General features: G+C 42.2%; 1 protein-coding gene across 1 annotated transcript; it reads right to left on the reverse strand.

The window, feature by feature from the left end:
* Window positions 1-277: 277 nt before the first annotated feature.
* Window positions 278-5,008, reverse strand: csnk2b (casein kinase 2, beta polypeptide). The gene is made up of 7 exons (XM_012831495.3): window positions 4,899-5,008; window positions 4,145-4,225; window positions 3,766-3,868; window positions 3,379-3,494; window positions 3,076-3,151; window positions 2,289-2,478; window positions 278-1,786 (listed from the first exon to the last, which is right to left on the reverse strand). Exons 2-7 carry the CDS (start codon window positions 4,214-4,216, stop codon window positions 1,696-1,698), a joined length of 648 nt encoding a protein of 215 aa, XP_012686949.1. The 5' UTR covers window positions 4,217-4,225; window positions 4,899-5,008; the 3' UTR covers window positions 278-1,695.
* Between the last annotated feature and the right edge of the window lie 9,634 nt (window positions 5,009-14,642).

A 14,642-nucleotide genomic window follows, 5' to 3' on the forward strand; every position in this document is an offset into this window, starting at 1 on the left:
GTCAAATGGATTCAGTTTCTGGAAAGGGGGATGGTTAACATATCCCATGTGTGAAAACACTTTAGCTTTTGGTGGGGGTATATTCAGTATAATTGTTTTTCAATGATGTATTTCCTTACAATTATGTATTTCCTTACAGTGGTAAACTGTGCAATATAAAGCAAAAAAAAACAGACCTGACTTTTGAAAGAAAGGTGTGTTCACTAATTCCCATGGATACATTTGAGATTATATTCATAATCAGACACAAGCATAAGACTCACATATCAAACGTGGATTTTTTTTAGGAAAAAAAATGTTTATTGTGAAATATGAACCCTGGTTCCTCTTTGACAACTGCAAAGAAAAAAAAAAAGAACTAACTAGAAAAAAAACAAGTTAAAACTAACAATAATTACAATCCACTCTATCCATCCATCCTGCGTAATTCTTTCAAAAACTCAGAAAGCTGGCCACATCTGCCTACCACACAAATAACATCTGATGCACTCTGAGGAAGGGGGAAAAAACAAAAGCAAAAAACACAGAAATGAGAAAACAAAATGTCATCATGGAGGCCATGTCCTATAACACATCTCACATAAATTATTTGACTGGAGGCAGAGGAACCACCAATAAGAGTCAGTGCTTGTGCGCGCCTGATGAACGTTTGTGTATTTGTTTGTTTGTGTGTGTTTGTTTGTGAGAAGGGGGAAAGAGGGGGGGGGGGGGCGGGGTTGGGGAAGAGTATGAACACGTTGCCATTTCAGATGTACCCCACACTTCTGGACGTCACGGTTAGAGACGCCTGCTCAACCTGCAGAAATAGACGCTGCAACGGAGCCAAGAACCAATACACAGCCTCTGCCTTCTAGTCTGAACACACACACACCGTAACCCTTTGATGCACCCCAGGGCTTCCACTGACTGCATTAAGGCAAGTTAGACTGGGCGGTTGAGCAGTGAACTGTGAGAGTCAAAGGATGCACATACAACCACCTAGGAGGGGAGACCCAGAATGCATCTGTGTTCTGACTTGACTACAGTAACAAGAGACACAAGACAGACGCATGTCACCCTGGCGTCAGCCGCTTTTACCGGTGACCTTGGCGGCTCTACTCGTGTTGACCGTGAAGAGCTGGGGAAAGCTACAGAAGACAATCGAGCTCAAACTCGGCGACTTTTAAAAGTCACATTATGAAAAGGGGGAGGGGTGACATTAAAAAAAAAAAAAAGAGAGAAAGGCTTGCACTAAAAATGCAACATCCTGGTTTAAAACAAAAGGGGTTTGCAATGATCACAGACTTAAAAGCAAATGGGATATCCTCTCCCCTCCTCACACAATGTGTGTGTGTGTGTGTGTGTGTGTGTGTGTGTGTGTACACAACGTGTATGAGCGTATGTGCATGTGACAGAGAAGAGAACTTTTTTTTGTTTTTCTAAAGCCGTCCGTCCTTTTTTTGTATATAGAACACACACTCTTTATAATTCAAGGTCTTCTCTCAAGGTCACTAAATCTAAAACAAAACACTTCTTATCTGCCCCAGCAATGGTGGGTGTGTGTGTGTGTTGTGTGGTAACTGAGGTACACCACCACTCCCCCACCTCCCCATCATCATCATCCTCCTCTTCCTCCTCCTCCACCTATAATTATCCCCCACCCAGCCCCCACCCACTCGCCCCCTCTCCTCCAACCCTCCTTCTCCTCTCGGGGTCCTAGCGGATGGCTTTGACTGGACTCTTGAAGCTGGAGGCAGCCTGCAGCTGCAGCTGGTAGGCCATGGGATGGATCTTGAAGCCATAGAGCCTGGGTGGGAGCAATACAAGACATACACGTCAATACAAGAGAGTGAGTGTGTTTGTACTCATATTATTTCATCCGGTCTCTCACACAAAGTTTTTGACACATTAATCATAAACTAATGATGACACTGGATTCTCACAGCAGACAAGGTTGTAAACTTGACCAATGGCAAGAACTGCTGGAAGCTCTGTAAGCATACAACCAGTCAGTGGGGATTGAGCAGTTCTTACACTTGTTTAGGTTGTTCTCATTTCTGTTCAGTTTTCCACAGACATAAATAATTGCACGCCTCAAGTTCTCGTGGAGCTAAAAAGGCAGCGGTCACACTTCGTTTGTTAAAAAAGTGCAGCAGATTTGGTATAGAAATGGACTGGAAAGGGCACTAAACTCTGCAAAACTGAGGTGCAATATTTACATCCTCTGAGAGGTACCAAAAACTACATATACATAGATTCAATCAAACACACACACACACACACACACACACACACACACACACACTAACCTGGGCACAAACTGGTTTGCAGGTCTCTTGGGACGGTACTCGGGGTGCACCATGAACAGCATGTGGGGGAAGCCTGTGCCGAAGTAGGCCCCATCCGTGTGGTGGTGCCGAGAGGACTTGGGCGTGTACACATCCATGCACTTGGGACAGTAGAGCTTCACCATGGCTTCTCCAGGGATGTCAGAAAGGCCTGGAAGACGGAAGATCAATCAGTGCACTCATACACACCTAGTGCACAGCATATAGGGCTAGAAAAATCAACATAATGTATTTGATTATCTCACAAATCACAGGTGGAGATAATCATGGGGATGAAACCGGTTACAGAGGCCTGAGATATATACTTACAGGAATTCATACACAAACAACCAAAAAGATTGCAGGTTCACTATAATGCTAACACCAGTTTTGAGGGAACGTTGCATTTGTTTCTCTTTAGTTTACAGAAGAAACAAACGTGTGTCAACATTCCAGAAGAGAACCTGACTGACGGATGGACAAGGAATGTGTGCTGCCTTCACCTATGTAAGCTTTTACAAATGCCTTCCTCAGTACCTCAAGCAAGGGCAATAAACACGTACTTGGGGACATACAACTTTAATCAATCACATGCAGAAGCTGATGTGGCTGGCTGACACCTACCGTTTTATGTCTGGGTCCCACCCCCCCCCCCCCCACCACACCCATTTTCTTTTCTTAATTGAAAGACTGTAAAATGAAGCTAAACTTTTTAGCATGTGTCCGCCCCAACAACCTCGTCAAGAGTATTTGAGTAGTGAAAACTCACCAATGGGCAGCATGGGCTGGTTCTCACAGTAGACTCTGGGGCAGTAGCCAAAGTCGCCCTGCTGGTACTTCTCCAGCTATGAGCACAAAGGAAATATGGAGGAAAGTTAACACTCAGGGAGGGCAGTTTCCATCACACATCTTTCAAATCTGTGTTGCGTCACAAAAGCATTGAGGAAGAGTAAGGATGAACAATCTTGAGGGATAAATATGTGGGAGTCAAAGAAAGACAGAATATAGTTATGAGAGAGAGAGAGAAAGAGAGAGGAGAGAGAGAGAGAGAGAGATCAAAGGGAAGCCCTACCATCTGGGCAATGCCACGGTTGGTGAGGATGTAGCGGGCATGGATCAGCCCGTAGAGCATCTCAGCTGCCTGCTCGATCAGGTCACTCTGGTTAGGGTTATCTTCAAGCTCCTCATCTGCGACAGGGGTAAGGAGAGAAACAATGTTTCTATCCGTCTAATTTGGGGATACTGTAGACTAAACAACAGCCTACAAGGTGTTTCTGTAATTGAACAGCACACTACGAACGTGAGATCTTCAAAAATTCAGAACTTTAATATGAAACACACACAAGGAGAGACGATACACGTCAAACAACACAAAGTGAATGGACAAACCATTGGCCTGGTCTCATCAGAAAACACTCACAGGGTCAAAGTAATACAGTATGCCTCTAATTGCACTTACCTGGCTCCAGGTCCAAAATCATATCAAGAGCCTGCCTATAATGTGGAACCTGTTCATTGAGTCCTGTTAAGTTGAACTTATCCTGAATGTAGTCTTCATCAACCTGTGTGAGGGGGAAGAGAGACAGTCAGATACCACTTCCATATTCTCTGATTCTGAGAATAAGGATAGAAAGAACACACTTATACCCTGAATAGATTCACTGTAATTAGTGAAACGTGGCGTAATGCTAGTAAGTTAAATTACTGCATTTAAAACATATTTCACAAACGTCGGGTAACGTTAGAATTCACAAATGCTGTGGTACACAGGTATCGACTGGCTGCCACAATATCCGCAAGCGTTCACGGTTAACGTTAATGCTATTGGTGACACTTACCTCACAAAAGAATTCGTTTCCCCGTAGTCCACAGAACCAGGAGATCCATGACACTTCCTCTGAACTACTCATCTTGGAAAACTGATAAGAGGAAAGACATACAGCATAGAGTAAATGCACCTGGAACAGACATCAAGACTAGTCGCACAAATGCCATTAGTAGCTAACTAACGTTACGTTCCCTATGAAAGGGGATTACCTGTTACTGGTGTTCCCCAACTAAGCGTTGAAAGGTAGATTCATTTAAATCAAGTAGAAGGAACAATGAATAAGCTAATCGATACAAAAATCAACTTATTCGACTAGTAAAATTAGCCATCGTTAGTGAACATTTAACCTGAGCAAGCTAGCTAGCTAGCTAAGTGAGCCTCGCTAGCTGTAGCGAAAAGCTTAAGCAATAGCTACTTATGATGTCACTTTGAGGTAGATGTAATAGCCACTAAATAACCACAGGATGCCATCTAAACCACATCGACAAAAGGCAAAGTATCAACTGCAACCTGTGAAAATAGCAACGGTGGACTTTACAATGGGATGTTCAATTTATACGCCCTAACCTGCCCTACTGAGTTAGCTGGATAGCTAAATATTCAATATGGCGAACAGTGTGAAGTAGGCCGCAATATATTTGTCCGCCGGTTTGATCAATTTTACTATACTGCTGAAAAATAATGCGTTTGGGAAATATTTATATTTACTATTAAATATACTACCCTAGACAATTCGATTGAAAAAATAATAATCCAAGTCCTACCTCCCGGTTCTCCCGGTATCCGTTTGCTGTAACAAGCTAGTAAAAGTGATTGGCGATTTTCGCCTTTAGCGACAGGATGACGCAAAAAGTGTGGGACTCGACACTCTCCTTTGTGGAACTATGGGAGTTGTAGTTTATAGAATAGAATAGACTTTATTTGTCATTGTGCATTAGATACACAACGAAATGTGTTTGTGCAACCACTAAAAAAAGTGCAGTTGTGCTGGGTGGAGGGTATGAGGGTTGTGTGATTGTTTAGTTCTGTGATGGCCCTTGGGATGAAACTGTTCTGCAGTATAGAGGTGCGGGCTGTAGTGGCCCGGTAGCGCCTGCCAGAGGGTAGCAGGGTGAAGAGATGGTTTGCGGGGTGAGTCTCATCCTTCAAAATGCCACATGCTCGGCGGAGGCAGCGTGTCCTAAAGATGTCGTCCAGGGGAGGCAGTGGAAGTCCAATTATTCTCTCCGAAGACCTTATGACCTGACTGAGGGATTTCCTGTCCTTGTCTGTGCAGTTGACATACCATGCAGTGATACAGTATGTGAGGACACTTTCAATGCAACAGTGGTAAAAAGACTTAAGCAGCTCGGGAGACAGGTTGTTTCTCTTCAGTATTCTCAAGAAGTAGAGCCGCTGCTGTGCTTTCTTGACTGTGGCGGTTGTGTTCATCACCCATTTTAGGTCCTCTGAGAGCATAACCCCCAGGAACTTAAAGCAGGAGGTCCTCTCCACTTCCTCACCATTGATGATGAGGCGTTGCGAGGGTTTGCCTTTTGCCGTCTGAAGTCAACTATGATTTCTTTTGTCTTTTTGACATTCAGCGTCAGGTTGTTTTGCTTACACCATCCTGTCAGTCTGTCAACTTCGTCTCTGTAGGCACTTTCATTTCCGTTGGTGATTTGTCCGACCACAGTCGTGTCATCTGCTAATTTGATTACTGTATTTGAAGTATGGGTGTTGGTGCAGTCATATGTGTAGACGGAGTAGAGCAGGGGACTCAATACACAGCCTTGTGGAGCTCCGGTGCTGAGGGACAGGCTCGAGGATTGGTGAGGACCCAGTCTCACTGTCTGGGGGCGATCTGTTAGGAAATCCTTAATCCACATACACAGACTGTAGCTGAGGCCCAGATCAAGGAGTTTGGTGATCAGCCGGTTGGGGACGATGGTATTAAAAGCCGAGCTGTAATCTATGAAGAGTAGTCTCACGTATGTCTCCTTCTTGTCCAGGTGTGTCAGCGTTGTATGGAGGGCTGTGACGATAGCATCCTCAGTGGACCTGTTTTCCCTGTAAGCATACTGATGCTGGTCCAGGGAGCGAGGGAGGGCAGCCTTAACGCGCTTCGCCACCAGCCTCTCAAAGCACTTGGCGATGATGGGAGTGAGCGCCACAAGCCTATAATCATTTAAAGTGCTGATGTTGCTTTGCTTGGGCACAGGAATAATAGTTGCTGTTTATATCATAATGTAACTTCTAGCCAACCCAGTTCCAACGATGAATTGTAATATCTTTACCTAAAGTGTCAAAGTATTCAACCATTCTATTTTTTCTACTAAAATCAATAATAAATCCATTAAAAACTGCCTGCATGTATATTCAACCCATATACATTAAGACTTGGTGCCTTACCTCAATAACTGCCTTGAATCTAATTGAAGGGAGAAATTACCAGCTTTGCACATTGTTGTTGCGGTGTTTCCCCCCATTCTTCTTGGTAGAATTTATATAGATTTAGATATAGATAGCTATACATCTATAGTGGGATGACTCTTCTGGACTGTGGTACCACAGATTCTTAGTAGGATTTTGATCAGGAATTTGACTGGGCCAAAGCTCGATTTGGTTTCATCTGACCAGAAAAACCCTCTCACATCTTAAGCAACCTCCATCCTTTAATGTTTTTCTTAAACAATAGATTCTTTTTCCACCTTTCCATAAAGGCCAGTTTTATAGAGAACTCTTTAGATTATTGACTCCTACACCTGCACTCCAATTCCAGCCACTAGACTTAGCAGATTTGTCAGGGTGATGGCTAGACTTTGGTGGCCTCCCTCATAAGTTTAAGTCTTCCTCTGATTCTTAGATTTGGTGGACAACCTTTTTTACTAAAAGTCTTAATGGTGTGACTTCAGCACTTTCTTCTAATGGATCTAATGCTGCTCGGTTGGACATCTAAACACTTACTTCCTTGAGTCTTTCCCTCACTTAAACCTTTGAATCACTCTCTTCAGTTTTCTCTGGTATTTCACAACCTTAGACAGTGATTTCTATATCCAGAAGATCTCTACTTTAACCACTGAGAGGCTCTACCTTATTATCGGTTATGGTGGCACCTCTGTATCATTTGATAATAGTTTCAAAATCTGAAACTCAAAATCACAGGGATTTGAATATTTATGCAAGTAGTATATTTCAGTTTTCTTCATTTATTTTGAATGTGTTACAGCCCTGCCTGGCCTCCTCTGATCCTACCCACTGAGTGTACCTATGCTCTCTCCCTCTCTCTCTGCTTCAGGTGGAATGATGTTCAGGTGTGTTCAGGGTTAATGTTCTGCCCGTCTCCTTTCTTCCGTCTGCATTTGGCTTTTTGTTGTCCGTTTTCCATGGCACAACTAGACATTGATTTTATGCTTCACTATACCAATGTTCTTTACATTCTTTATCCATTCTATGACTGATCAATGCAACCATACGTGTGGCCTTTCATGTTTGCCATTGCTCTGAGGTGAGTGTGCAACAAATGTTTGCAGAGAAATAACTAGTTTTGCCTTTGGAAATGTACTAGAACATACAGTGCCCTCCACAATTATTGGCACTGTCATGGTAAAAAGTGACCGGGTGCCAAAAAGACCCCGGGTGATGTAATATTGGCTTTCGAACGACTCTTGAGTGACAGTTGCTATACCAACGTTAGCATTACGTCAGACTACCTCATTAACGCGATTTACCCCAGAGCATCTCGCATTATACTTCGCTACCTGAGACCAGCTTGCCTGTATTTTACCTGCAATAAACCAAGCAAAATAACCATGTGCTTGATGTTTGACTGTGTTAGGAAAGTTGTTGTCTCACAAGTTTGTTATAGTGTCAAAGTAAGTACATTTCAACCGGTTTCGCCGCTAGCATCTCGTTAGCGATTAGCAATTCCTCCGTTAGATGGGGCACATTATTTTGCTTAGTGTATAGCTAGCAAGCTAGTATGAACTCTCCCAAGTCTTTCTAAATAGGCCAATATCAACAAATAATGGTAGATCTTAAATTATTTAAGATGTTAGCAAATGAAATGGCTGGCTTGCTAAAAAGGTAGATGAACAAGCACCGTATATTATTTAAGATGTTAGCAAATTAACTGGCTGGCTTGCTAAAAAGGTAGATGAACAAGCACCGTATAGTATTTAAGATGTTAGCAAATTAACTTGCTGGCTTGCTTAAAAGGTAGATGAACAAGCACCATATATTATTTAAGATGTTATTAAATTAACTGGCTAGCTTGCTTAAAAGGTCTATGAACAAGCACCGTACCGTATATTATTTAAGATGTGAGCAAATTAACTGGCTGGCCTGCTAAAAAGGTAGATGAACAAGCACCGTATATTATTTAAGATGTTAGCAAATTAACTGGCTGGCTTGCTAAAACGGTAGATAAACAAGCACCGTATATCAGTATATTTTCTCCTTGTTATAAAAACGAATTTCTACTCTAAACAATTTCAATTGAAATGCAAATGATGATGTAAACGGCTAAAATGGAACACTTTATTTACCGGGTAAAAATGTGTTTAGCCACAATATATAGCGATTAAAAAAGTAGTATTGACTGCAAATGTTGATGTACATGATACCGGCAGGTGTAGCTAAAACGGAATACTTAATAGTTTTAGGCACAATATTAAGTGACTAACAAGTAGCTGATGGCTTTCGAACGACTCTTGAGACTGACCAAAAAGTGCCCGGGTTATGTAGTGTCCGGGTTACGTAATGCTGGTGTGGGTTTTATACCTGCTAGGGTGCTCATATCTACTAGGGTACGTCATAGAGTCTGTCGCGTTAGTATAGCAACTGTCACTCAAGAGCCGTTCGAAAGCCATCACCCGGGCTCTTTTTGGCACCCGGTCACTTTTTGCCATGACAGCACCCCTATAGGCCGTAAGGTGAACACTGTTTTCGTTTCAACCCGCTCCACAGTCGCGCATCTACACAATCTTTAGCTCATAAAAAAGAACGAGTCGTGCTTAGCTACCAAAAAAAAGTTCGTCGCTGACTTTCCAGTCAATTTTTGGTGCGTGTATGTTTTATGCCGAACTAGTTTCTTCAGAGCGCACAAGGATCTTGGTCGCGAGTGCTGGCACTTTTCGACACGTGATCGTTCTACACCAATGAGGTAGCTGCTTTTTGTCAACAGAATGGCAAGATGGCGGCTCCCGTGGTTAGATTCAACGTTACCGATCAAGAGGAAAACACCCGAACATCCTCAAAAGTGGGCTAAATGGATTCTAAATAGTGCTGTATACATAGCCGCGTCCAAGAAGAACAATGAGGCAAATATACGATAATGTTATGCTTATGTTAAGTAATTTAGATCAAGTTTGACATACCTGGGAATACACCTTACTGACGATCTAACATGGACTGTGAACACCCAGCACACACTGAAGAAATCAAGGCAAAGACTGTACTTCCTACGTCAGCTGAGGAAGTTCAGAGCATCAGCACCCATCAGCTGTGTGTCCTGACAGCATCATCACTTGGTATGGGAACTGTACAGCCTGTGACAGCAGTACCGCATCATCAGAGCACCTCTCCCTACAGACCTACAAGAGAAGACTACGTACCAGGGCCCAAAGTATTGTAAAAGACTCCTAACATCCTGACCATGGACTTTTCTAAACACTGAGGTCAGGCAAACATCTCTGCTGCTACAAGACCAGAACAGAGAGACTGAGAAGGAGCTTCTTTCCTCAAGCATTCCGTATCCTGAACACACACAATGACTATATAAACAGCAATTACACTTTTTTTCACACTTGCACATGGACTGTACACACACTGCACTTTATACTCCCTCTTGCTATTTATGAAAAATATTTCTTGATCTTTCTTTCTTCACACTCGCACAGAAAAAGCTTAACACCAAACGAAATTTCACTACATGCTTTACGTAAGTATTTCTATGTATGTGACAAAAAAACCTCCTTCCTTGTATCAATAAAAGGCAGTAATTGTACTTATACCAATGACCATTTGTTCGTTCGTTCATTCATTCATTCACAAATGAAAACAACACTGATGAACCATAAAAACAATCTTTATGAAAAATATGAAATATGATATATAAAACTGTACAAAACTAAATAAGAAATAACAGATTAAGGACACTCAGTCCTCACTGTCAGTGTCAGGACGGTTATCTTCCAGTTCCTCAGTTTCTTTTGTGTTGGCACAATTACAGCAACGACATAAGTCTGTGCAACACAATCCTGCAGAAAAACAGGAACATCTGCCTGTCTCACAGGCACCTTTGCAGCCGCAGTCAGTGGCCGGGTTTCTGGTCATCCAGGTGATGTGCAAGGTCCCATCCTCTATTTGCCAACCATATCCAGCAGGTGATGGAGCACTTATATTTAGTTTGAGACAGGACCTCATTATTGCAGCCTAGTAGTTTCCCCTTTTGCAATGCTGATGGAGGGCATCAGCAGTAGGGGGAATGCATAATTCTGGCAAGGCTGATGATGCTATACAGAAAGCCTTGTACCTAGCTTCATTTACATTATCGGCAGCTGGCTGATCATATAAGTGGCATACATACTGGCAAAGAAGTGCAAATGTTGACTGCTCCAAGTTAAAGTTAGTACCTAAACTTGTAAAAGCCTTTAGGTACTCATCTTTCTCACATGCAACAGAAAATGTCTTTCTTTTTCCTTTGCCTCCACTTGTGGAGTCACACCCAGAGAATGTGTGAATTCCGATCAAGGCTGAAAACACACTGGTTCCGAGAGCTGATGACACCTTGGTAATGTCAATGATACGTGTCCTGTTGCCAGTCCCTGTGAAAACATATAAACTGCATGGCAAATCTGTCTGCACACTTACAGCAATGACTGCCACATCAGTGTCAGAGTTCTTGATAATGACAGCTTTATGCTCCTGTGCAGCATGTTGTGCATGTAAAAACACCCTTGTGTCACATTCTTCATGATCACACTGCAGGTCTTCAACAACACAAACAGACTGTACACCCTCCTTAACAGTCACACAGTGACATTGATTTGTATGTGCAAGCAGAGGTTTTTGCCCACTATTGTAAGGTCTGCATTTTTCCATACAACATACAGGAATTCGGTATTTGTTCCTTCTGAGAGAAACTTTTTCCATTGGGTTGGGGTCCTCTGATCCGGGCCAAAGATTTGCATGCGTTGTGACCCTGCATCAGCTCTATACATGACCGTTCTAGGTTTTTGATACTGATGGGGGAAATCACGAGTCAGCCTCTTCTTCAACATATCCTGTCTGCAACACAACAAAACAGTGACAATTAAGAGTCACAGGAGTATCATGAAAAGCAGAGAGTGGTGGAGGTGGTACAAGACATTACAGGCTAGAACCTATCTGCCATACAGCACATTTAACACCAAAGATGCCCAAGAAAGGCACACAACGTCACAAACCTCACCACACACACACACACACACACACACACACACACACACACACACACACACACACACACACACACACACACACACACACCTTCTTTTTGTTGCCAAGTGGTACATGTCTGTGCAAACAGCAAGACTTAAAAACAGTTTCTCAGGCCTGTCACACACATGTTGTGTAAAGCTAGACTTGCACATGACAAATAATAAGACTTGAGAGAAAAATGCATTGCAGTTACCTGTAGTTTGAAGCTTCAAGACCTTCATTTGCTTTCACCAGTTCAATGAAGGCCTTCCTCAGCTGGCCCATTCTCTGCACCTCTTGGTTGACAAGCAGCCTTTGGCGAATGATCCTCTCACAGAATAACTTATAGCTGACATCAAACGTGGGCTCATTCCTAGAACACATATAAATGAGAAGGAAAGACATGAATAAGGGTTGTGATTGTGTGCACATACAACAGAATGCAGATTGAATGTTTACTTATATAATGTTAAGTTAGTAGCTCCTTGAAATGCAATTTAATAAATAACTTACTGTTCTTTCTCTGGTTTTTCAGGCCTCGTCAAAAACCTGGTGTACTGATTATAACAGCCTTTGTGGTACTGCACCTCCAGAGCCGAGCCACGTTTGTAGGCTTGTCCTGTATGTATTCCATCGTGTAGTGGTGGAATAATGTACCTCTTCGTGCTTGACTGAAGTAATATGCATAAAACAATGTTTGTTTTTTGATTTATTAAGACATTCCGGTGTATTTTCTTCGTCTTCCGTACTGCTCGATGAAGGCATGGTGGACGCCATCTTGCCATTCTGTTGACAAAAAGCAGCTACCTTATTGGTGTAGCATGATCACGTGTCGAAAAGTGCCAGCACTCGCGACCAAGATCCTTGTGCGCTCTGAAGAAACTAGTTCGGCATAAAACATACACGCACCAAAAATTGACTGGAAAGTCAGCGACGAACTTTTTTTTTGTAGCTAAGCACGACTCTTTCTTTTTTATGAACTAAATATTGTGTAGATGCACGCCTGTGGAGCGGGATTCGATTTCTAAAGGACTTTTCGTGGTTCACCTTGCGGCCTACTAGTGAATATGAGCAAAACAGGCTATAAAAAAATATGTCTTTGCTGTTTATCCTCTTGGTCTTTCACTCAAAATATTCACAAAAATCTTACCTTTTCATTGAAGTAAAACTATTGAAAGAAAAAAAAACTGTTGACATTAAATACATATTTTCCCCCAAAACATGTGTGCCACAATTATTGGCACCCCTTAATTTAATGTTTTGTGCAGCCTCCCTTTGCCAAGATAACAGCTCTGAGTCTTCTCCTATAATGCGTGATGAGGTTGGTGAACACATGGCACGGGATCTTAGACCATTCCTACATGCAGTATCTCTCCAGATCCTTCAGATTCTGAGGTCAACGTTTGTAGACTCGGCTTCAGCTCATCCCACAGATTTTCTATGGGGTTTAGGTCGGGGGACTGTGATGGCCATGGCAAAACCTTTATTCTGCGGTCGGTGAACCATTTTTGTGTTCATTTTGAGGTGTGCTTCGGATCATTGACCTGCTGGAAGGTCCAACCACAGCCCATTTTAAGCTTACTGGAGGGGGCTGTTAGGTTTTCATTTAATATCTGCTGGTATTTGATGGAGTCCATGATACCATGTATCCTAACAAGATGTCTAGGGCCTTTGGAAGAAAAACAGCCCCACAACATCAAAGATCCGCCACCATTCTTCACATTGGGTATGGGGGTCTTTTCTGTATGGCTATCTTTCTGTCTACGCCAAACCCACCTTTGATGTTTGTTGCCAAAAAGCTTTATTTTGGTCTCATCTGACCATATAACTCGGCCCCATTGAAAGTCTGACTTACATTTGGCAAACTGTAGGCGCTTTAGTTTGTAGTTGATTGACAGCAGAGGCTTTTTCTGGCAACCCTCCAAAACAACTTGATGTAGGTGGCGTCTGATGGTAGTTTTGGAGACTTTCTGACCCCAAGACTCAACTCACCTCTACAATTCTCCAGCTGTGATCCTTGGAGATTCTTTTGCCAGTCGAACCATCCTCCTCAGGGTGCGTGGGGTCAATGTACACACACGTCCTCTTCCAGGCTGATTCTTAACATCTCCTGTCACTTTAAACTTCTTAATTATTTCCATGATAGTGGAAATGGGTATTTTCAACTCCTTAGAGATTTTCTTGTGTCCATTTCTTGATTTGTGCAGCTCCACAACTTTCCGTCGCACATTGTCACTGTGTTCTTGGGTCTTTCCCATAGTGATGAATGACTAATAGAATTTGGCCTGAGTCACCTCATATTTGTTCGCCAGTGGAACAGGAAGTCGTGATTGACCTCTTAAGAGTTCCTTATCAAACAGGTGAACTTAAAAATGTAAAACATGACTGGAAATATACTTGTTAGATTTTAAATTATAAGATTTTTCTAGGGGTGCCAATAATTGTGGCACACATGTTTTGGGGAAACATATTTATTTAACGTCAACAGTTTTTTTTTCTTTCAATAAGTTTACTTCAATGAAAAGGTAAGATTTTTGTGAATATTTTGAGTGAAAGACCAAGAGGATAAACAGCAAAGACATATTTTTGTATAGCCTGTTTTGCTCATATTCACTAGGGGTGCCAATAATTGTGGAGGGCACTGTACATGCTTACAATAAAATACTGAGAATATGTGTACGTATGTTTTGTAATTGAGGAAATGGTGACTTTCAAGGGGGGTTGAAGACTTTTGCAAGGCACAGTACTTGTACAGATGTGTTTGGTTTATTCTTGCTTCCTCAGTCATTATTGAATGGCACCTCAGGTTTTTAACTGGTGGGCACATGGAAAAGGAAAAGCATCTGAATTTTGTTTCTTGAATAGAGCACCTTAGGTGTTGTCACTGTGCATCTGCAGCTGTGTACAAATGTTGCCGGCTAGATCTTACACTTCATTTTGTCATAGATATGTGAAAATGGACATTTATGCTTCCTGTGAAGAAATAAATAGAGAACCAATTGCAACAACTAATGCAAATATGTTTTCCTAAATGGGACCTTAATTAAATGGTGTGAAAATGACTACCT

Source organism: Clupea harengus, chromosome 19, assembly GCF_900700415.2.
Source record: "Clupea harengus chromosome 19, Ch_v2.0.2, whole genome shotgun sequence".
Taxonomy (NCBI): Eukaryota; Metazoa; Chordata; class Actinopteri; order Clupeiformes; family Clupeidae; genus Clupea; species Clupea harengus.